The 24,379-nt window shown below is 32.9% G+C and overlaps 1 protein-coding gene across 2 annotated transcripts; it reads left to right on the top strand.

Moving 5' to 3' along the window:
• Positions 1-1,499: 1,499 nt before the first annotated feature.
• On the top strand, positions 1,500-24,160 carry LOC106059144 (kinesin-like protein KIFC3). Of its 2 annotated transcripts, XM_056008903.1 has the most exons (22): positions 1,500-1,700; positions 3,642-3,703; positions 4,154-4,208; positions 4,971-5,011; positions 6,708-6,864; positions 8,281-8,363; positions 8,718-8,825; positions 9,332-9,412; positions 9,545-9,596; positions 9,883-9,992; positions 10,736-10,900; positions 11,842-11,953; positions 13,182-13,354; positions 14,777-14,881; positions 15,027-15,151; positions 16,677-16,800; positions 17,586-17,715; positions 19,404-19,497; positions 19,726-19,829; positions 21,427-21,569; positions 22,284-22,418; positions 22,588-24,160. In XM_056008903.1, exons 1-22 carry the CDS (start codon positions 1,628-1,630, stop codon positions 22,723-22,725), a joined length of 2,370 nt encoding a protein of 789 aa, XP_055864878.1. In that variant the 5' UTR covers positions 1,500-1,627; the 3' UTR covers positions 22,726-24,160. The 2 variants fall into 2 exon arrangements, with proteins under 2 accessions (XP_055864878.1, XP_055864879.1); XM_056008904.1 differs by lacking the exon at positions 22,284-22,418 and having other exon boundaries at positions 1,502-1,700; positions 22,588-24,157.
• The last annotated feature ends 219 nt before the right edge of the window (positions 24,161-24,379 follow it).

Here is a 24,379-nt window from a genome sequence, read left to right as displayed (position 1 = left end):
CTGCAACACACTCCTCGCAGAGGACATCCGTTAACATGGTGGTGAACATTATACTGAATAGTGTAGGAGCCAGCACACAGCCCTGCTTCATAACGTTTGTGACAGCAAAAGGATTAAACAAGGCGTATCACCGTTGTCTTGAATACTTGCCTGCATGCTTTCGTGGAATTGGCGCACCATTGTTATGAATTGATCAGGACAGCCAAATTTAGCCATGACCTGAAATAAAAAAAAAACACCTCACCAGACATAATCGAATGTTTTAGTCAAATGTGGTGGTGAAATTTGTTTTGAGTTCTCTGCAATCGACGGACTGTGAAAATCGTATCTTCTGCCTTTCAGTACTCACAAGAGTCTATTGTAAAGATGGATATAAATTTATTTATTAACTTTAAAATCAAAGACAACACCTAGTAATATGAAAGTATGAATGTAACTCTCTTATATCCTGCTATAGTGTGAAACGAAAAAGGTTGACCTAATCAGAATCTACTTTTAAACACTTCTCCACACATATGTTTAGTATTGATGAAACTCTTGCTGCGGCAAATCAGTTGATCTACTTCATGCAATGGTGTTTATTCTGGAAGACTATATTTATAATGGTAGTAACTCTTACGTTGAAATAGTTGAAATGCTTTATGATTTTGTTTGCTTTGGTCAGAACCTTTTTTATTTCACTTCCCGACACAAATTCTCATTGCCCGTAAATTCTACTATATGCTTTGCTGCGTTGAAATAATTGCTACTATACTATATGTTGTTTATTTTGGCTGGAAACCCGCCTCCAATAAAAAAAAATCCTTAAATGGAACGCCCGCATTATTAAATCCCCCCCCCCCAACCGAAAAATGTATTCTACTTACAATCTCCGAATATTCCTCACATGATCACACCCTCCTGACCCTCGGTTAAAATGCGAACCCACCAGAACCGTTTCTTAGCACCTAGATCTAAGTGGTAGGCCTAACTAATTTCAGCGAAACCTGTGTACAGAAGTTGAATTAGCAGTGTAAGAAATCTCGTGATAGATGGGTGATATAAATTTCCAATTATAGAAAAAAAAACATTTCATAAATTTTAAAAGATTGTTTTTGTGAGTTTTTGGAAGGGTTGACGCGGAATGACACTAATGTAACAAGCTGCGTTATACTATAGACTATAGGTAACACCAACCTAGCGACGCATCTGAAATTAGGGCTACATTTTTTAAAAGTAAAGTAGCATTTATCAAAGTTACGCTACTATGATCGCTTTAATAATGACGCCATGAAGGCTGACGTTGTTCCTAATATGGTGTCATCCGGTAAAAAGTTTTACCCACTTTATTTTATTTTTTGTTCTATTTTAAAATAACTTTCACATATATCTAGGTCTGTGGTAACGTTTTTGTTAGTATAGTTCCATGGTTAGAGGGGCCATTGAATGGGTAACACCCACATGCCACTTCCTCCGGAAGTAAAGTTTGAAAATCTCCCGTCAAAACATAATGTTACTATCATAGAAATAGATAAGATTGTGTTTGTAGACATTCAATGGTTTTCTTTATTACAAACATGCTAAGTTCTAGATTCTAGACTACAATAAAAAAAAAAATTTAAATCTTGATCGATTTAACCTAGAGACAATGGATTTGAGCCCTAGACCTATATCTATTAATAATAGTAATTTAAAACTTAATCAAGATCATGAAGTTGATGGTAAGACTAAGACGACTAAGTCAAAGTGTCACTAAGACTAAGTCAGTAAGTGACTTGACTCGATTGTCACATTCAGTTCAGTGACATTGATTGTGTCGACTGATCATCTGATGAGTCTCACTGAGACTACTGAGAAAGACTCAAACTGTGTTTGTCAGTGTCACTGTCTGCACTTTGTCTCTGTGTCACATTCATCACACTCACACAGACTTAAAATTAAAATATTGATCTAGAATCTAGTAACTAGTTACTTCCTAGTAATGCATTCTAGTATTCTAGATTGTAGATTAATCTAGAATAGATGATTACATTAATTTATTAATTTTCAATCCCACAGCCATATCAGAATATCACTGTTGACTGAATATCATTATCAGTGATTGGCCATACTCACCTCACTGACCTGTGACCATTGTCATTGTGATTGATCTGACTTGCGCTGGTGGGGTGGTTTAAAATTACTTCACTGGATATCAGGAATGGAATGCCTGAGTGAAACAGCCAGGAAAACCAACGACTTAGCTGAGTTTAAGCACTGATAAACATGCATGACTATATTGACACATGAAATGTGTAGGATGTAAAATTATCTTCATTTTTTTAAGTAACGTCTCTGTAATCTATAAATATAAGATAAGATCTAATCAAATGTCATTTTGGTTGACTCTTATTTAGATTAGATCTAGATCTATAATATGTATATATCTAGTTACAATCTAGTAAATTAGTTAAATTACATTCACAATTTTATTCAGTGTGGCCATCTCAGTCGTATTCTTTTTAAATCAATACACGCCAAAGAAAGCTGTCTCTTTCCTTGTTGTCAATGTCATCCTTCTATTATATTAACTTGTTTTGCCCACCTGACACTGTGCCCTGTAATATGTAAACTTATTTAAGCCAATTTAAGGCCATATTGAAATTGTTGCATAGCATATTGATGAATTTAAATTTTGTTTTGCTTTATGTCCATATGACGACATGCACTAAGTATGCAAGCCATTTTGGGTTTTGACATTAGAATTGAATAGATGGCTGCCTGGTCGTGCAGTTTGCATGCTGGACTGTGATTTGGATTTATCGATGTTCCTGGGTTCAAACCCTGCCCGCTTCCATCCCCCGTCGTCCAACAAGAGGTTTGGACTAGGAAGTAAATTATCTTCAACTCTGAAAGAACATCTGAAACATGTAAAATATGTAAACAATCTAGGTTCTTTGATCTTTGACATATTCATGTGATCAGCATGGCCTATTATTGACATGAACATGGGTTGATTCCCACAAGATAGTGATATAAAAACATTTGCTAGATCCAGAACTTTTTAAGGGGTGACGTGCTTGATTCAAGAAAATGTCAGTCTGGAGTGGATATTATTATTAGCCTAGGTTTTAGAAATGGGAGGCCCTGTGGCTGAGCAGTAAAGTGCTTGGCTTCTGAACCGGTGGTTCTGGGTTTGAATCCTGATAAAGACTGGGATTTTTTTAATTTCGGGATCTTTGGGCGTCTCTGAGTCCACCCAGCTCTAATGGATACCTGACATTAGTTGGGAAAAAGTAAAGGCTGTTGGTTGCTGTGCTGGCCACATGACACCCTCGTTAACTGTAGGCCTCAGAAACAGAAGACCTTTACATCATCTGCCCTATAGACCACAAGGTCTGAAAGGGGAACTTAATTACTTACTAGGTTTTAGAAATGTCCAATTAGGAATATATAAAAGGATGGGTAAGGGAAAATTACTAGACACAAAAAATACCTCAGATGGGACATTTAAATTAAGCAAGCGTTGAAAGCTTGTGATACCATGGGGTATCAGTTATATTTCTGTTAAACACAAATGTACATACATTTTGTAGAGCTCAAATTTGTTCTAATCTTGTACTGAAATAAAAAGATTATAACTTGGCATTGAGCTAATAAAAAAGTTTATTTTTGTTCACTAGAAAACCTGACTGATGGGGTTTCTACCAAGGTTATTAGATCAAACAAGAGAGCCTTTGAAAAGGTAACTTTGACTTTATATAAGATGGGTGCCTGGTCGTGTGGTATGCACTTAGGACTATCAGTCATTGGTCATCCTTCATGAGTTTTGGACTAGGGTGTAATTATCTTCAGAATCTGAAGGAAAATCTGAAACAAGTGAAACAAACAAACAAGAGTAAAAAAAAAGAAATATTACAACATTTATGTTTTGGTAGTATTTTTTAAATTTGTGTGTGGGTTGGTCTTTAATGTCCAGTGTTATTTCTTGACTAGTTTTGGAGGATTAAGTTTCATAGTTCGTAATTGGTGTTAACATTAAATACAGGTTTAGGGTTCCACTGAATGTGATTGCTGTACTGATATATTTATTAATATCTGATAAGTTTTTACCCTTTTTTTTTACCTAGTATTAAAATTGTACAATTGAGCAATAGTTTTTATGTCTGCAATATTTCTTGCTCCTATTTTCAAGGTTTTAGATGAATCACGAGTTTCTTCACCTAAAAAGGTTCCCAGAATAGAGATTGGTAAGTGTTTATTCTTTTTACAAAGCTTATATCAACTCACTCTGTCTGTCTGTCGATATGGTAAAAAGTTTGTACGCGCTAATTCTCCCACACCCAGTCTTGGATTAAGCTGAACTTTTGCACAATTACTTCTTTTACCTGACAATAAAATAGAATGAACAATTAGTTAATTGTCTATTGTTAATTAATTATTTTTTTTGGTATCTTGAACCAGGGAAAGAAATTGTACTTGACATGTGGTGGTATAAGTTGAATTAGTTTCCTTGAGGACTCTTTGAGCCCTGAGTGAACATTTTTTTAAGCATTTAAAAAACGATCATGTAAACATTTTCCAAGATACCCCCTCCTTCCCTTCCCCTTTCACAACTGGTACAGACAAGTGATAGGATCATTGCACATTGAGAAAGCTAAAACAATAGGTAAAAATATTTTTAATCACACAGGTTTATTATGTCTAGGTCAATCATTTTTATAATTACATGACTGATCCAAACTAATTGATGCAATTACACTTAATATAAACTTTGCTGTTTTTTTTTAAAGTATTTTTTATAGTTTTTCTTGTTAGTTTTACTGTCTAACAAGTGATACATTGTGAGTAATAGCAACAGGCTTTGATATTAAGTTAAAGTTTGTCTATGTTTAAAGTGTTTCTCTGATAAATGAACTGTTTTGAGATAAACTTTTAGTGTGACTTTGGTAAATTTTTGTGTGTTTGTATGCTTCAAAATGCCATGCTTTATTCATTGTATCTTTTGCCAGATGATGTTTCTGACCTGAAGAAGTACAGAGATATTTGTGAGGTAGAGTTTTCTTACATATCTGTATAGGATTTCTTAACTGTTTTGTGTCTGTTATGTTTTCAAAACAGGTGTGGTGGCTGTCAGGTTCTTGTATTCTTGTATTTATCAAATTATTATTATATATTTCCAATGCAAATATTTATTAATATTAAATATTATTTCAATTTGTATTATTGTTATTATTTTCTGAACTTATAATATTTTGGCTCAAGTTCAGCCTGACAAGCACATCACACACACATGTAGTTGTAGATAAACTAATAAACTAAGTGTATGATGTAAATAACAATAATATTTATTCTTGTGATATATTTACAAATGACTGATTCATGATGACTGATAATAATAGTATGAAATATCAATATGTAATAATATGTAATCTACAATGATCCAGTTAGTCTCCTTAGATAAAAATCATTCATATAATTATGAAACACATAGTATATTACCTTAAATATAATAAGTAGTTCAATGGATCACATAGTCCTTCAATCTCAAAAACAACAACTGGTAATATATGTAGATCTAGCCTCTAGATCAGGTACTGTCCACTGACGACAATTCCAAAAAGTAGAAGTTCATAGTTGACACTACACCATCAGGTCTGACCACTGCAACCCGCAGTCTGGAATCTTGAACCTCAGACTCATGTACAAATCAACGTACACACCAGACGACCAACTGAGAGAAAGACCTCAGTCCTGTAGACTGTAGACCTAAAGTTGTACTCTCAATATAGAACTGAGACTGAATAAACAAGTCTTGACACTGAGACTTGACACAGAGTCTAACATATAGACTTGACACTAATACTTGAAATAGAGTCTTCAACTGAGACTACGACTAAAACTTAGTCTTGACGCTAAAACCCTATAGAAGATAAAAGAAAGGATTCTTCTAATCATCTATATCTAGTCTAATTATAGACTTACAAATACGAACGAATTCAAATAGAAAAACTATACAATGAAAAATAAAACTCACCCTAAACAGGGGTCAAGATAATCCAACAAGAAAATGTCCAAGGCAAATGCTAAGGCTATCCAATAACAAAAACCAAGGAGAAATTCCAGAGCTCTCAAAACACGTCTATCTGTACCAACGTACAAAACAATGGAGAGACTGTACTAGACGATAAATGACGCAAATCACACACACACTAAATTTACGTCACTAGAAGTTGTGACAAGCAACAAAAACTCAGTCCTCTAGTCTACACAGAAAATATTAATAGTGTAATGACGTCATCAATATAGTGATCAACGCCGCACTATCAATTAGAGAAATAATTCTACTATACAGTTACATAGATAACTGCGACAGTGGCTGAGCAGTAAAGCTTCCAAACCAGGGGGTCCCATGTTCGAACCCTGGTGAAGACTGGGATTTTTAATTTCTGAATCTTTGGGCGCTTCTGAGTCCACCCAGCTCTAATGATATTAGTGGGGGAAAGTAAAGGCAGTTGGTCATTGTGCTGGCCCCATGACACCCTCGTTAATCATGGGCAACAGAAACAGATGACCTTTACATCATCTGCCCTATAGATCACAAGGTCTGAAAGGGGAACTTTTATTTTTTCTATGTTTTCAAAACACCCTGTGTTTGTATACTGTGCTGTATACATTTTTTTAGTCTTGTAGTATTGTCTACTTTTGCTGTTTATCCATTATTAAATTAATTATGTTGATCTATTTAGAATATAAAAAGAAAAAAAAAAGAACATCAACAGAAAAATGAATTGCGACATGCCACTTTCAAGAGTGAGCGACGCTTCCAAAGACTGTTGAAGGCAAAAGAAGATTTGATTGGTTGCCTAGAACAGAGAATCTCTGAACTTGAAGATGGCAGTAAAGGTTGTGTGTAATTTACTTTCTTTGAAAAAAAATGTTTGCTTTTGTCTAGTAAATTGAAATCTTGACCTCATTGCCGGCAGTGATAAGTTTTATAGTTTTTGTCTTTTAGACTATGCAGTATTTTAGGTAGTAATTATAGGCACTGAATAGTCATGTAGACAGTATAGTATTTTTGGATAGTAATCATAAGCACTGATCAGTCTTTTAGACAATACAGTATTCTTGGGTATTGTCATAGGCACTGAATAGTTATGTAGACAGTATAGTATTTTTGGATAGTAATCATAGGCACTGATCAGTCTTTTAGACAATACAGATTTCTTGGGTATTGTCATAGGCACTGATCAGTCTTTTTAAAATCGCTTTTGTATAGCACATTTTTCATGCTCTAGCATCTCATTGTGCTATGGGTCAATCTCTTTTGTGGCCATTTAGGGATTTGGGGGATCTGGGGGGTTTTCATGCTGCCTTTAGACACTCAGCACACACAAGTCTGATCAAGTCAGTATTTGAGCTTGAGTTGCCTTAACCATTTAGCCACTAAGCAGTTGTCAGAAACTTAACCATTTAGCCACTAAGCAGTTGTCAGAAACTATCTCCCCCATCCCTAAGAGAAGGGATATTAATCTGTATCAGTTATTTTTTTAAATCTCCACTTTGAATAGATCTAACATAATCAATACTGGATCAAGCATCAATTTTTTCTTCATTTTCACTACTATCTGTCTCAAATGGCTCTAAATCACTTACCCCAACCATGATTTCCTTATTCTACAGATGCAACATTAATATTTCCATTAAAATCATATTCAATTAAAGCCTACACATTAGCCTAAATATGTTTCATGTTTTGCAGCCTAGCAAAAAAATATCCATTCCAAGATGCTGCAGATAAACACCTAAAAATAGCTTCACTAGCTCTCTCATAGGTCATAGTTGTAAAGTTATAAATAGTTATTTAAAAACTAGCAATGCATGCATAAATGAAACATCCCGAAATCGGCGACTGTAGTTGTCTACCAGTAGAGGCGACTCTAGTTGTGAAATGGTTAATGGGTAGTCAAGGGGTTAATGCCACTCTTAGCCACAACTCCCGCATCTTAGTTATGTAATCATCTGCAGTGATTTTTGATAGTATAGGAAGAAGACAGACAAGAGGATAACTCAATAGACCCCAAGTAGACAACAGCTTTGTCTGCATTATGTGTGGTAAAAATGAAGGCTTGCATCATCCTTAATTATCTGAATCAAAGACAATGCTTTAATATGCAGTTTGGTCGATGTTTCTTTGATATTCTTGAGTAGTCATAGTGCACTTGAATTTCTGGACTGGGTATCCTTGTCTTATGATTTAAGTTTGTTGGTTTTTTAATTGATTTCCCTTTAAATTGAAATAAGTCAAAATGTAATTGCTAGATTCTGATGTATCAACTCCAATTACAAAACTGCTGGAGACTATCAAGAAATTAGAGGCTGAAAATGAAGAGTTGAAAGTTAAGGTTAGTGTTATCAATATATTTGAAATAAATTATGAAAAAAAAACTGTTTATTAAAAATTACTTAAATTATGATCTTAATGGAAATAAATATTCTTGTTTGTTGAAACAACAAACTTTCTAAGAAATTAGAGAGAGTCTGCAATGCAAAAATAAAATGCTTAAAGACACATTCTTGTCATTCTTTTCAAATTACTTTTTTTTCAACCCATCTTATTTACAGACCCAAGTTTTCAAGTGCATAACAGCTATCTTAGCAATTGATTTGCATTAGACAAAAATTACTTTCATTTTTTTAAATTACAAAACACTTGAACATGTCCAGTAGGAAAAGAAGCTGTCAACATTTATTTTCAGATGATTGACACTGAATTCAAATTAAAGAGGTATATGAAAGATTGTGAGAGATTTGAGAGTCTTTATTCCAATAGAACGTCACTGGGACTTACAGTATTTGATGGCAATGTGAGTATCTGTTGGACATATTTCTAGTTTAGACCAGTTAAGGTCACTTTCTGAAATGCAGTCAGTCTCATTATTTTTTAAAATTATATAGACCAGCCTTTTAAGGTGATTAAATATGTTCAGTTAAGATAAATGTATAAAAGTATTAAATTAAAATTAATTAAAAAACAAAAAAGCAAAAAAAAATGTATTTATAACATTTCATTTAAAGAACCATTTCTCTCTGCCTGTTTCCCCTTTATTCTTGCAATAAGACTAAAGAAGTTCTAGGCATGGCATACTATAGATGTGGTAAAGAAAATAAAAGTGCTTTAAGCTCCTTCGAAACAAAATAATATATACTATTTTTTTGAACACATTTAATGCTGCTGGTAAAGTCATTGGCAAAAAACAAATCCCATTTGGGCAGCTATCAAATTAAATAGAAACTATCTGATATAAACTTTTTGCATGTAAATTATGATGTTCATACCTATTTATTTATATATTTGATTTTTTTTTTCTAGGTGGTTCCATCTGTTCAGGGCACTACCACTGACATAGCTAAGTTAAAGTCTATATTTACTTTGACTGAAACAAAATTAAAAGTAAGTTGTTTTTCTTTCCTTGTAGATCTAAAAGTCTACAAGTCTTTAGTAATAGAATTTGATAAAATGCAAACTTAATTTCATGTGACCTAAACTACCATTTTTCATAATGATTTTTTTATTTGCGTATAGCAATTGCAGAAAGAGAAGGAAGAGTTACATTTTAAAGTATCAGAAAGTGAAAGTAAGTTGTAACAATTTTTTTTGCTTCTTTGCCCTGTTGTTGAGAATTGTAGTCAAACTGAGTTTCCATTTAAAATTGTCTTATCTTAACTATTACTTTCTCTAGGCTTACATCTGTTACATTCTCTATGCTTATACCTGTTACATTCTCTGTTTACACATCTCTATTTGTTATTTTCTCTACGTATATTCTTCTATGATTACTCCAGTGGATCTTATGCTTGCTGGAATTTCTTTCTTTTTTAAACTAATATCTGAAAATATTATTTACTTATTTCCAAACTTAGGTAACAGAATGATAGAAGAAAAACGTTTCATTGAAGACAAAAATTGTTTGAAAAATGAGTTTTTGGATGAACAGATCAAGTACACAGAACATTTAGCTCAGTGTAAGCCAGTAAGTTCATACAACTCTTTGAGTTGATAACATCTTAGTACAAAGTACAATTGACTAGCTGGTTAAACTGTAAGTACACAAATCATTTGAATAGTTGTAAAGCTGTAAGTACACAAATCATTTGAATATTTGTAAAGCTGTAAGTACACAAATCATTTGAATATTTGTAAAGCTGTAAGTACACAAATCATTTGAATAGTTGTAAATATGTAAGTACACAAATCATCTTCTTCTTCATTCTCATTTTAATAGTTGTAAAGCTGTAAGTACAAAAAAAAGAAATGAAGAAATAAATCATTTCACAGGTTGTAAATCTGTAAGTAAAAAACATCATTGGCTCGTAAGTCTGTAATTAGGGAAAATTGTAAACGTGAAAATTAATTTCCATTAACTGTGTCATGCTTTAACAAAAGATTTACAAAGAAAAACACTGAAATGTTTCTCAGAATGGCAAAAGTTAAAATTTTGTGAGTAAAATAAAACTTTGCAACATTAGCGTATGAAATTATACAAAAGACATTATTTTATTAAATTATAATTAAAGACATTTCTGTTTCATCCAACCTTTATAATATACACTTGCTTATTAGACAGAAAATGTTTTGACATTCTGCTGCAAGTTTTAACTGCATATTAAATTTAAGGTACAGGACGCTAAAATACAAACATTTATTTTTCAGTCAAGTTATTCTGTAGATTTTATTCCTTGCACTCTGATGAGTCCATGTTGTTTTTATGTTTAGCTGATAGTTGTTGAAAAGAAAGTTGTAAGTCAGGTGGATGAAGTGACTGTGAAGACAGTTCAAGACACATTGAATAATCTGACCAATGACTATCACTGTGTGAAGAATTTGATTACACAAATCAGTAGCACCATAAAAACAGAAACAGAGGAGACAACTAGAAAGGTAAGTTATGCCTAAAAGTGTTTTTTTTTTTAAATTTTACTATGACCAGTTAACATAGGGAAATTATTTTGAATCTGATATATATGGCTGCCTGGTCACAGGGTAGGCAAGCTGGACTGTTGTTTGGTTGTCTCAATGGTCCTGGGTTCATACCCCACCTTCCCGTCATCCTTGGGGTGGTTTGGACTAGGAAGTAGATTATCTTCAACTCTGAAGGATCACCAAAACATGTAGAACAGACGGAAATTTTTTTATCTAAAAATGTTACAAGTATTTACATAGTTATGGACTTAGTAATCTATTTTCTTTGTGGCTTTTTTAGCTTTTAGAAACATACTTGGAGTAAGAATGTCTATAACTAGTCCTCTTTCCTAACAATTGATATTTTGCTCCTCGTGCTTCTGTACCACAGGGGTCCAAAATCAGGTAGCCTACCAGTATGACCCGGTTATAGTAATTAAAACTTGTTTATATACATCTCAGAATTGTGTTCAAATCTGGTTCATAAAAAAAAAGTTCTATTGACCTATATGTTTTGCTATTTTTCTGATTATTATTAGTATGATTACATTCATACTGTGCTGCAAAAATTTACTTTTAAAAAGCATATAAAGTTATAAAATTGTTTGAGGGGTTAAGATTTAAGACTTTAAGTTCAATGCTCAAATTTCATTACTACAAGCAAGTATAGTAGAAAAAGATTAACTCAAAACTGTCACAGAGATACTATAGCATGTTGATTGTAAGCTCTGCATTTATGAAAGGAAATGAGGAAGATTTATTCTCTAGCATAGAAACAAACACCCATAATTCCAGTTGACATAATAATATAATATAGTTGATAAGGGATATACATTTTCTAGATCTGAAATAATCAGAGGTGTATTGTTTAAAGAAACAAAAATGTTCTGATTGTAAATTGTTTTCTCAACTATTGACAGATTCAGAAGGCCATCAGTGGAGTTGACACCAGGAATAAAGAGCTAGTCCATAGGTACACCAATGAGGTTCAGTTGAGGAAACTGTATCACAATCAACTAGTGGAACTACGAGGTAGCTTGTCTTGACAATGTAACCTACTGCTAAATCCTTTATTAGGAATGATATTGCATTGAAACCTTTTTAAAAAATAACATCTAGATAAATGAACTTTACTAGATTAACCTTTTAGCCCTTAAGCAGTTGTCAGCAACTATCTACACCATCCCTATAAGAAGGGATATAACTCAGTATCAATCATTATTACAAAAAAAAATTGACTCATTTCGTAGGAAAAAACTAATTAAAATCATGAAAGTGTTCCTTTTTTTAAATAGAGGAAAAAAAATATACCTAGGGATTAGCATAATGTTTCAAGTAATGAATAGGTCTACAGATTTCAATCCTATCACATCAGATTTAGTTGAATTCTATTCACCTGTTTGACCAGATCTAACTTTTCGATATAATATATAAGTTTTCATCTTTACTGTTACAGCTGCCGGTTACAAATGGTTGTAAATTATTACATTATTTACATTACTAACATTAATACTCCCATCAAAATCATGTTTAATTATAGCCTTAATATTAGCTAAATATGCACCATTTTTGTAAGTTCACAAAAAGACAATGAAATTTTATAAATAAACTATTTAAAATGTTTTTCAACATGCTGCAGATACCAAATAACACCTGTAAATAGCTTCACAATTGCTCACTAAGGTCAGATTCAGTAAAAGAAAATAATTAATTAAAAACTAGCATTGCAGTGGTAAACAAAACATCCTAAAATTGGCATTTCCTAGCGACTTTACTTGTCTAGCAGTAGCGGCGACTCCCTGCAAATATTTTGAAATGGTTAAAAAAACTTGAAGACTACAGTGTGTTATCTTTTTTTATTAGAATAGAAACTTAAAAGTATGTAGTGGACTTCAGAAGATCAGCACAATTTTTGTCTTATTATTTTACTTGCTATTACTGTACATTTTGAATCATTTATTTTGGTTTAGATTTTTCATTAGCAGGTAAGGTTTTAAAACTAAACTAGTCAAGAGTTAAGGAAACTCTGGTCTAAGTTTTTTTTTTTGTTTTTGTTTCGTGCATGTCACAGAGAAAACATTTTATTTAGTTCTCTCATTAAATTGTTGCAATTTTGTTTTTAACTTGAAAGCTATTGTTAAATTGTTTTGTATTTTTCTATTGTGGTCTCTTGGTTACAACACACACTCAATATGTTTAAGTTTTGTTTCTTGGCAATTTAGCAAAAATTCTAGTTTCTGAAATTATTTTTTTTCTTAAGGTAACATTAGGGTGTACTGTCGTGTCCGACCTCCTATCAAAGAGGATGAAGAGGTTGATAGTGTTGTCTCCTTCGACACTTACGATGATGGCATCATAAATATCACCTCAAAAAGCAAAACCCAGCAGTTTCATTTTGACAAGGTGTTCCCAATGGATGCTAGCCAATCACAGGTGAGGGTTGAATTATCAGTTTAAAGTAATTATGTACATTATTTAAATGTGTGTGTATGTTTGTTTTAATTTTTTTTTCACTTAGTAAAATGAATAAGGTGGTCATTTTCACCCTAACCTGTTTTACTTTAGACTTATATTTTAAAAAAAATTCTACCTACATATCCAGGGCCGGTCCTACAGATTGCAGGGCCTAGTCTGGGTAGGGATAAAGATAAAAAGTGAAAATTAAGATTTTTTGTTGGAAAATAAATTTGTCTTTGCATTTTATTCATACTTTACTAAGTGCAAAATCAAGATCAAATTAACTTTACGAGCCATCTACAATAGAAGGTAGATTTCCAACATAAAACTGATAAACATTCAGATCTGCTTTTTAGATTTACTATCGACTAGCAAATATTGCTAGATTTAGATCTATATTTACATGCCACTGACTATTAAAAAAAAAAGTTCCCCCTTTCAGACCTTGCAATCTTTGGGGCAGATGATGTAAAGGTCATCTGTTTCTGTGGCCCACAGTTAACAAGGGTGTCATGTGGCCAGCATAACGACCAACCGACTTTACTTTCCCTCAACTAATGTCAGGCACCCACTAGAGCTGGGTGGACTCAGAGGGCCCAAAGATCCCGAAATTAAATCCGAGTCTTCACCAGGATTCGAACACGGGACCCCCAGTTTGGAAGTCAAGCGCTTCAAGTATTGGAACGTACTGTTTTGGTTAAAATTCGCCCTATTATTTTTATTAAATGAAATCTGACAATGCCGTTTTTTTTTTATCGCCAGTAGGATTGGCGTTTTCCATATTGAATGACACCCCAAAATTACAATTTTGTCTATTTTTTAGAACATGTTTTGAGTTTTCAGGATATTTTAAATAATTTCAGGAGATTTTCATTACTTTTTTTTCGTATACTTTGCAATTTCAGGAGATTTCCAGGAGCTCCTGGAAAATCAGGAGACCGCGGAAACCCTGTTATAAGTTAAAAATGCTTTAATGTAGTAATTTACAACTAGCGTTAGCGCGGGGCCTATGAAAGTGCGGGGCCCACTGCGGCTGCATAGGTTGCAGTGCCCTAAGACTGGCCCTGTACATATCTCATTTTAAAAATGTGTTCATTACAAATAAAATTTATTACAAAAACAGGCAATTTATATTTATAAACCAATTCACCTATAATGTAAGCTTTATAAATAAATTTATCTTGTGTGCTATGATAAAAATACTGCCTAGAGTTCCACGAGCCAAAGGCTCAACTCTACCTCACAGTTTCAAGAAGTATAAGTTAAAATTTGTTATGAAATTGTGAATTACTTTGTTGATTTAGAAGTTTTGGTGTTATGTTATTTCATATTGGCTTCAAATGTATGAATCTTGTAGTCTGCTTATCGATTTACACTATTTTTGTGAATATTTTTTAGGTTTTTGATGAGGTTAGGTCCCTGGTCAGGTCAGCTATTGATGGTTTCCATGTCTGCATTTTTGCTTATGGTCAAACAGGATCAGGCAAGACCTACACAATGGAGGTATGACTTTGAAATAGAATGTAAATAAAAATGGGTTATATTGACACTTAGCTAGCTTTCTTTTGTCTGACAAATCTTGAAATATATGTGCTCTACCTAAAAGCTAATTCAATTATTTTTTTTCAATTATTTCTCTTTTTCTCAGGGCACTGTTAGCGATCCTGGAGTGAATCAAAGAGCTTTAAGTTATTTGTTTGAAGAGGCTCAGAACACAGTCTGGCAATATGAGATAGAAGCAAGCATGCTGGAAATATACAATGAAACAATAAGGTTAGTCACAATTTTCCGTATTTTTCAATTATTTTTTATGTTTAAATGTTACGAAGCAAATTGCCTTTATATGTATTACAATGGAAAAGATTTATGGCTTGCCGGTAAAAAGATAAATCTCTTCATTACTGTTAACATCCTTTCGTGATAAAAGATAGGTCCAAACAAATGGAAATTCAGTTAGACTATAATAATGAATGGCCAATGTTTTGTCATAAAGTTGTCACCAAATCATTCAAGGGAATACCTTCATATTTCCAATGGACTAGAGACTTACAATGGCCCAGCAGATGAGCAAATCATGACTTCGATGGCCTTGCACATGAGATATAATCTGTTGTGAGCTACAAAAAAAGTTTCAATTAATGATTCAACATGTCACGATGAAACCTTATTTTTAAAATTCTGTATCTAATTCAATAATGAAGCACAATATAACTATCCCTAGAATATAATCAAGCACTATAATAGATTACTGGAATACAAAAAAACTGATGATCAGATTAGGTACTTTTATGTCCAGGAGTACAACTTAATCATCTTCACCATGTTATGGTATAATCAGTATATGCAAAATACCACTCACTGATTGTACTGAAAACAAATTTGCTTGTAATTTTTTACATAGGGGCCTTTTAGGTGCTCAGTAAGAAATGGTTTTGATAAATTCACAACCTAGCAACTGAAATTCATAACAAAAAATGCTTGCCTTCTATTACGACATGTAATAATTTTGAGTTATTTCCCTGAAATAAACAATATATATTAAAAAAAAACAACACAATAGAACCTATCATATTTCACCATAAAGGATACTAGAGTTTACTGGCCACGACTATGTTTTAGGGAGCAGGATAATAGGGACTGTTCCTTTGAAAAAAAGGTGGTTAAAATATGGCCTCTTTCAGTTTCAAAGCAACTATGGATCCTGTCAAGGAAATAAGATGAATGCCTGTGCATTAGTTGTAGTCAGAACAATGTTGCCCACTCATCACTTCCCCCCTCTCAATGCAGCTGATGTATCCAAAGGAGGGGCAAGTGCCTATACAGTTTGGTTAAAATATAGCCTGGAAGAACTTAACTATTGGGGTCATTGTTCAGTGGTTTTTATGGATAGTTATTGTTCATCAGTATCTTCACTGTGATTTATTTATTCAACAATAGTATTTAATGCCGGTCAAGTTTTTATTCTATTTGTTTTTATTGAATTGAGTTTGATGATATTAATGGCCGAGTCTTTGATTCCAAAGATTAAGGATGCGTGCATTGATTCACATGACTATACAGATCAAGTTGTGACCTGCATATTTTCCTGCAACGCGTGCAAAGCCTTTTTCCACTGGTGGTCTATTAAAGTTTTCTTAAACTTAAGGAAAATATATTGTACACTGTGTTTCTTTAAGTGTATACTAACAGAGGCACCTCCAAACGTACACCTGCCACATTATTTTTAAAGACTGCTTTCCAAAACAAATCATGGACGTGTGATCCAGCTGGGTGCTAACGTTCACTCTTGTGTCCACAGAGACCTGCTAGATGCTGACTGTGAAGATAAAAATAAACTTGAAATCAAAATGAAGCCTGAAGGTGGACTCTACGTGCCAGGTCTGATAGCAACATCTGTCAAATCTTTAGATGAAGTCAATGAGGTAAGTTATGTTTTTGTTCCTTTGTGTAAAACACACTAGAAAACAGTTTTATATTGTTATTGCTTCAGTGGTACATAATTGAAATATGTTTTGATTGCATTAGTTCTTTTCATTAAAATAAGAAAAATATTTCACACACTAGCGCAATAGGTAGAACAGTTACTAACACACAAGGTCAACTTCAGACTGCTCAATACAGATTTCAAGCTCTTGAGACTATACAACACAAGCTTTTGTTAATTCCATTGTTGAGCTCTCATACAGTGAGGAATAATTATATTATTGTATAATCAATATTCAAGAGAGTCCAATTAAACCGTGAATAATTTTGCCAATTCGGAATAATCAATATTCAAAAGAGTCCAAACTTAACCATAATTAACTCTCCAAAACATTTTTTAGGAAAAATTCAGTTTTATCTGTACAGGGAAAATATATTATCTTGTCTCATTACTAGAAACCTTCTGTTTAATCTGTATCCTATAATTATCATCTGTCAGTTTCTATCTGAACAAAACTACATTGGTTCTAGATTTAAAAAATCAGAACCAGTAGATTAATCTATTTCCTACTCCTACTAGAAATGTATCCTGATCTTTCAGTTCTTGTCAATTAATAGACAAAAGTGCACATTTAGAGTTGATGTTTTTGTGAAGTGAGTGAATGTTATCTTTTTTTTACTTGGTTACAATTGTATGTAATGATTGGGTTTTCTTTTGGTGGTTTGTTTCTTGTAATTGTAAATTTCAACTTCAAATGTTAAGTAGCTGACCTTGGTCTTGTAGATTTTTGAAACTGGAAGGAGAAACCGTGCCACAGCTAAAACCATGATGAATGAAAGGTCTTCCAGGTCTCATTGTCTCCTGCTGCTGTCTATTGTTGGTGTTAACACCATCACAGGAAATAAAACATTTGGTGAGTTTTAAGTACTGATATTTTCAAAAGGTTTAGATAATAGTGAACAAATAGATGCTATCTTACTAGATTTTTCTAAGGCTTTTGACAAAGTTCACCACCATAGTTTGCTTAAAAAATTAAAATATTTCGGCATTAATGGTCCACTGCATCAGTGGATTAAAGACTTTCTGATAGGGAGAGAACAAACTGTAATAATAAATGGCTCTAAATCAACACCGATAACAGTAAACTCAGGTGTACCTCAAGGTACAGTCTTGGGTCCACTACTATTTTTAATTTACATAAATGATTTACCAAATTGCATTAGTTCAGGAACAAAAGTCAGATTATTTGCAGACGATTGCATAATATATAGAACAATAAAAACAACACAAGACACAGATATTTTACAAAGAGAATTAGATGAATTACAGAAATGGGAATCAAATTGGAGCATGTCTTTCCACCCAGAAAAATGTCAGTTGTTAAGAGTAACAAAAAAACTAAAACAAATTAATTCCACTTATCTTATTCATGGCAAACCAGTATCACAGACTAAAAACGCAAAATACCTAGGTGTTATAATAAATGAAAAACTATCATGGAATCCACATATTGATGAAACTACAAAAAAATCAAACAAAGCATTAGGATTTATTAAAAGAAATTTCTATAAATCAAATAAGAACATAAAACTAAAATGTTACTTAACCTTGGTTAGGCCAATAATAGAATATGCATCCTCCGTTTGGGACCCCTCAACTCAAGAAAACATTAAGAAACTGGAACAGACACAAAATAGAGCAGTGAGATTCATAACAAACGAATATTCACATTTGACTAGAGTAACACCTTTAGTAAAATCACTAAATTTAGAAAGCCTTCAGGACAGAAGGCTCAAAAGTAAAGTAGCAATCATACATAAAACACTGAACCATAATCTTCAAATACAAAAACAAAATTTAATAAAATACTCTGAAAGACACAAAGATAAAGGCACATTCCTCGTCCCATATGCTAGGACAAATTTGTACAAATACTCCTTCTTCCCTAGTGCTATTAGAGCATGGAATGGGTTGCCTGAGCTAGCCAGGAAAACCAGTGACTTGGCAGAATTTAAGTCATTGGTTAATATGCATGACTGAATGCATGACGCGTAGGACGTAATCATCTTCTTTTTTGAAGTAACGTCTGTATTATATAAGATAAGATAAGATATTGTTGGAAAATTTAATTTTGTAATTAGTTGGGGTTTTGGTAAATTTTTTTTTTGTTGGGGGGGGTTGTTGTTTTTTAATCAATTAAAAGCCTCTTGGAATTAAAATATCTTTTCTTTATTGTTCTTAATTTTGTTCTCAATTCCAAGCAATATTTTATTTGTTGAAGTTTAAAACTTAGTATTAATATAGCAACTTCTGGATAATTAGAAAAACAAAAATTGGGTCTACAGTTAGACACTTGATCACTTAACTCTTTCAAGAAGACTTGCTGGTCTTGTCTGCAAATCACCAACCCGCAATGGTAAAGCCAATGCAGTACTGATTAACAAGATTCTGTGTATAAATTTGCACCAAATTTAAGGACTTGATTTTTTTTCATTGGTTTCATTAATTATTGGCTCAATGTGATTTAAAAAATTTTGTACAGACATCTATTACTTTGTAAAGCTCATTAAGTTGACATAAAGATAATGTTCCATCCGATAGGGCGACTCAACTTGGTCGATTTAGCCGGCAGCGAGAGAACCAGTAAAACTCAAGTGGAAGGAACCAGATTGCAGGAGGCCAAACACATAAACAAGTAGAATTTCTTATTTAGTTCTATCTATTGTTAGACAACAGTTATTGGAATTATATAAATAATTTGTATCATGTGGACACTTGAATTATAATAGTAAAATATCTTTTTTTTTTAAATTGATAGTTTTTATCAATACTAAACTTTCTTCTTAATTTTTAAATTGAATAGTCTCTGTCTTTGCTACACTTAAATGACATGATTAATTTTGTATTTCTGATGTGTTTTCAGGTCATTGTCTTGCCTTGGAGATGTCATCAATGCCTTGAAAAATAAACACAGTCATGTCCCTTACCGCAATTCCAAGTTAACCTACTTCCTTCAGGAGTCATTAGGTCAGGCTACAGAAATAGCTGTCATATATATATATATATATTTATAGCTTTTATATAGCGCTACTTTCATGCTTATAGCATGCTCAGATCGCTTAGGTCCAATCTCATTTGTGGACCAGTTGGGGAGGGGGTGGGGTTCCATGCTGCCTTTAGGCGCTCAGTAAACACAGCTCTGCCCAAGTCGGGTGTCGAACCTCGAGCCCCCTTCTAGGTAGCCAAGCCAAGTTCAAGTGCACTTGGCCTCTTGACCACGCTTCCCACCATTGTGTCATAATTAAAACAAATATCATTCAACTTATCAACTTACTTTCATAATGTTTGCGACTAGGGAAGGCAGTGTGATCTAATGTATACAAAAACAAAAAATTGATTGGTATTGTTAACAAACATATCTTCATTTAGTGAAAAGAGTGGTAGTTTCTGGTAATTGTAAGTATGGTAGTCTATGTTTTACTTAACTCTTTCAGTGCGGCATTACTCTCAGTGAGTAACTTGGTTGATTTTATTTCACTATATTTTTCATGTTAAACTTTTTTATTTCTCACTTTTTTTTTCATTTTCTGGATGTGGGAGTGACTGTTCTTTTGTTTTGGTCGTAAATTCAATGCAGAACCAACTCATTTTATTTTGGTTTTAAAAAGACAACATTGTGTTTATGGTTCCTCTTTTTTTAGTTTATTTCCCGGGACTCAAAAAATGTAACGAATACAATTTCTTACTGCATTCATTCATCTTTTATGAAATTTCAAGTGATTAAATGTGATTAGTTTTGTGATTTTTCAATATTTATGGATTAAATGTTTATTTAAAAGGTTAAATCTTTCAGTATATTGATTTTAAATATTTTTTTATATATTTCTTTTTCCGTGCTCAATTTAAAATTAAAGAAAAAAAAGTTTTTTGAATAATTAATTTTATTTATTTTGAATTCGTAGCCCATTCATTTTCCTTTAAAATAAAATCAAATATGTTAGATTATTTAATAAAATAAAAAAGTTATGTTAGTTTTAGTAACACTACCTCACTTGAAAATTTGTGGTCATCCGGAAAACTCCATTTTTTCGATCAAAATAATTTGCACTGAAAGAGTTAACTTACAGTAAAAGCCTTGAATTTAAATCAACAATTTTAGAAATACTTTTATGAAAAAAATCCACCACTTACATTAATTGGTGACCTGAAGATTTTGAGCAAGTATAATTTTTACACTAATCATCATCATCTGTCCCTTGACTTTCATCTCAGGGGTGCTGTGATAGTTCATGTAACCCAGTGTTTCCTAAACGGAACACCTCACACATTCCGAGTATTTACCGGAACACTTAGCTTATTTTTTTTTATAGAGAGAGATTAATTCACACCATGGCCTACTAATGAATTATTCCAGTAGTTTGTGGAACACCTGTTCAGGCCTCACGAAACTCTAGGGTTCCATGAACCCAATTTGGGAAACACTGGTGTAACCGAATCACTCCACTTTTCCCAGTCACCAGCTGTTTTTAGCGGGGTATCAAGAGAGAGGCTAGTTCATTGTTCAGATTTTCTTTTGACAATCCAAATAGAAATATGTAACTCTATACTAACTCTATTTTTGCAGATGGAGATAGCAAGACATTAATGATACTCCAGATATCACCAGTGGAAAAAAACGTCTCAGAAAGTATTTTCACTTTGAATTTTGGCCAGCGAGGAATGTCCGCTGAACTTGGTGCAGCTACAAAAAAAATGGAAGATGGAAAGGTTAGTTCCCATGTGTCAAATAGACATTCATCCCTGTATTACATGTATCTCTGTGAAGGGTTAGGAGAACAGAGAGAAAAGATCCAGAAATTAATTTCAAGAAATGTTGAACTGCACCACCAATTAGACCATGGTATGACAGATTTTTAATTTCTGGACATGAAATAATGGGTAGTATCTATGTTGTTACAGTAGGAAATATGCCAGTGGGTTGGATGTTATGCTCTTAATACTTTAATTTAAAACAAGTTCTATTTGCCCTGTCACACAGATTAAATGTTAATGTTAAAGATGTTAAATAAGGCAATTTCTAAGTACCTCGTTTACTATGAATGATGAGTTGAGACAAAAGTCTTGCAAAAGTCTATTGCAAATAAGAATTTCCTAGCCGATGGTCATAACATGTACAGACAATCCTTTTTAAATTGAGACCTGATAGTTGTTACATTCCTCAGAAGTCACAATAAACCCTTAACAATGACAATTATTTTTGTATTTCCTCTATTTAGTTCAATGTGCTGGTAATTGTTTTGAGTTTCACTGCTAATTGAATAACTTTTAGAACTTGATCAAATGTTCATGTTATATTCAATCTTGAGCCTAACTGAAAGAGAAAAAAAAAGACTCGTTGGAAGAGAAAATAAATATTAGATTCTTGTTTTGTATTAGTGCAATGTTTGCTGCTAGAGGTCTCATTTTCGTACACATTTTCAGGAGCACTTTGTGTACGAAAGTGAAGGATCGTCTGTACATGGACCAGGAGCACATTTTAGAGAGGGAAAAATTAAGAGTGCCATTCGTTGTAATGAAGGGCCTCAGGTTAAAAAATTGCTTAGATGGGAGGTCAAGGTTAGTAACTACTTGCCATGAAGTTTTGTTTGAACTAGGAATTGAAAATGTTTACATTGTCTAACTTTATAATAGCTGTTCTTTTTCAACTTTTAATTAAATTACTAACATTTACATTCAAGTATTTACCTTTAAATTATTACCGCTCTTTTTAATAATTTTTTTCAAGGGTACGCCGTCCAGCGCTAGGCGACCTAATTGTGAAACACCAAAATCTCCTGGCACCAGCCTGACACCATCCAACAGAACACCCAACTTTCCGAAAACTGTGTCCGTGCCCTCCAAGCTAAGTGTCAGATACAAGTGATGGGGTCATACGTTTGTTTTAGACATTGTTGTGACTGCCACAAAGTCAATTGAACAAAAACATATTAGTGCCATGTACTTAATGTTAATATCACAGGATAACATTGTGGGTGATCTTTCTTAAAAGCAGCAATGTCAAACATAGGACTAATCCTTGGCACAGGTTGGCACATTGCAGAGATAATTACAGCTCATCTTTTTATTGTGTTTGCCAAGATTGTATATTCTCATTTATGGTACATGTGTCTAAATATAGAATATATATATATGCTTGCTTGCCCAAGCTTACCCCGCATGTTAGGATAATAACCTGCAAAAAATATATAAAAATCCATTTTAAATAATGAAAATGATGGACATTTGCGGTTCTACCAGAATTTTAATTAAATACATTCATCAAAGCATATTGTCATGAAAATATTTCTTAGATTTAAACTGCTTCTTTTTTTATAGCCATCTCTTCCTGACTATATATTGAGATGTACATACAGTGTATATATATATTTGGATGGATGTCTAGTTAAGCATTTTCTTCATCATTGGAATGTTTGGGATGTTTTTTTGTTTTTTTTTGTACGCAATACATAGGAGCTATGGTTGCATAGTAATGAATTCAGGTCAAGACTGGGATTTTGAAGATCTGGATTTTTAGTGATGTCCCTGTGTCCACCCAACTCCAATTGGGGAAAGAAAAGATGGTAAATTGTTGTGCTCGTAAACATTACATGCTCGACCATAGAAACTGATGAGAATTACATCATCTGTCCCATGGACTGCAAGATCTTAAATGGAAACTTGACATGTACACACTAGTTATAATTATCTATATTCTACAAGCATTTAGGCAGGGCCTAAATAATAATGATTTGAGACCTTATGTTTTGTCTAAGTATAATATCACTGTCTCAAGATAACTTTAAAGACTGTTGCTTTGTGATGAGTACAATGTTATGTAAATTCTACTTGTGTGCTTATGTTACGTTAAGTCTGCTTCTAGTCTGCTAAATGCTTGTCACAAATTGAAAGTCAACATGAATACTGTATATAATTTAGTAATAGATGCTTGTCCCCTCTGTAGAAATGTGGATTGTTCTTTTGACTGTTACTCAAATGTACCACCAAACATTTTTGGCTTTGTGGACTAATACATCTCTATATCTGTAATGAATGCAATTGATAAGCATTGCTGAAAAGTTGATTATGATTTTTATTACATAAAACTGGCTTTAGTCAACTTAAATTTTTTAAAATAAGTATTTATTGTTATTGCATTTTTTATTTTATTTTTTTTTAAGTTGGATGTCAAAAGTTGTGTCTTATTTTTTTTTTATATTTAAAAAAAAAAACAGAATAAAATACATGATTAAACCCATTGCTTTTATTTTCTTACAATGTTGTGGGAGCACTGTTTTAATGTCATTTCATCATAATTGTAGGGTCATTTCTATGACATGTACACTTGACCGCATGGATCTACTCTTTCAGATCAGAATGTGAATTATTACCTGAAAACAATATGTCACACAGCTTCCCATCCATAATCAAGTCTTCTCACATCTGACCAAACAGCACCCATACACACATCTTGTACATTAACAATATTAGAAATGTTACTTACACAATGCAAATAAATCATATTTTCTATTTTATTTTTT

Source organism: Biomphalaria glabrata, chromosome 13 (assembly GCF_947242115.1).
Source record: "Biomphalaria glabrata chromosome 13, xgBioGlab47.1, whole genome shotgun sequence".
NCBI lineage: Eukaryota > Metazoa > Mollusca > Gastropoda > Planorbidae > Biomphalaria > Biomphalaria glabrata.
The sequence above is the reverse complement of the archived record's forward strand: the minus strand, read 5'-3'. Positions and strand labels throughout refer to the sequence as shown.

Excerpts from the sequence above, each read along its gene's own strand:
- LOC106059144 (XM_056008903.1), top strand. The coding sequence starts at position 1,628 with ATGGATTTGAGCCCTAGACCTATATCTATTAATAATAGTAATTTAAAA. Across the intron at positions 8,364-8,717 it reads ATGAAGAGTTGAAAGTTAAG|ATGATTGACACTGAATTCAA; the intron begins GTTAGTGTTATC and ends ATTTATTTTCAG. Across the intron at positions 8,826-9,331 it reads TTACAGTATTTGATGGCAAT|GTGGTTCCATCTGTTCAGGG; the intron begins GTGAGTATCTGT and ends TTTTTTTTCTAG.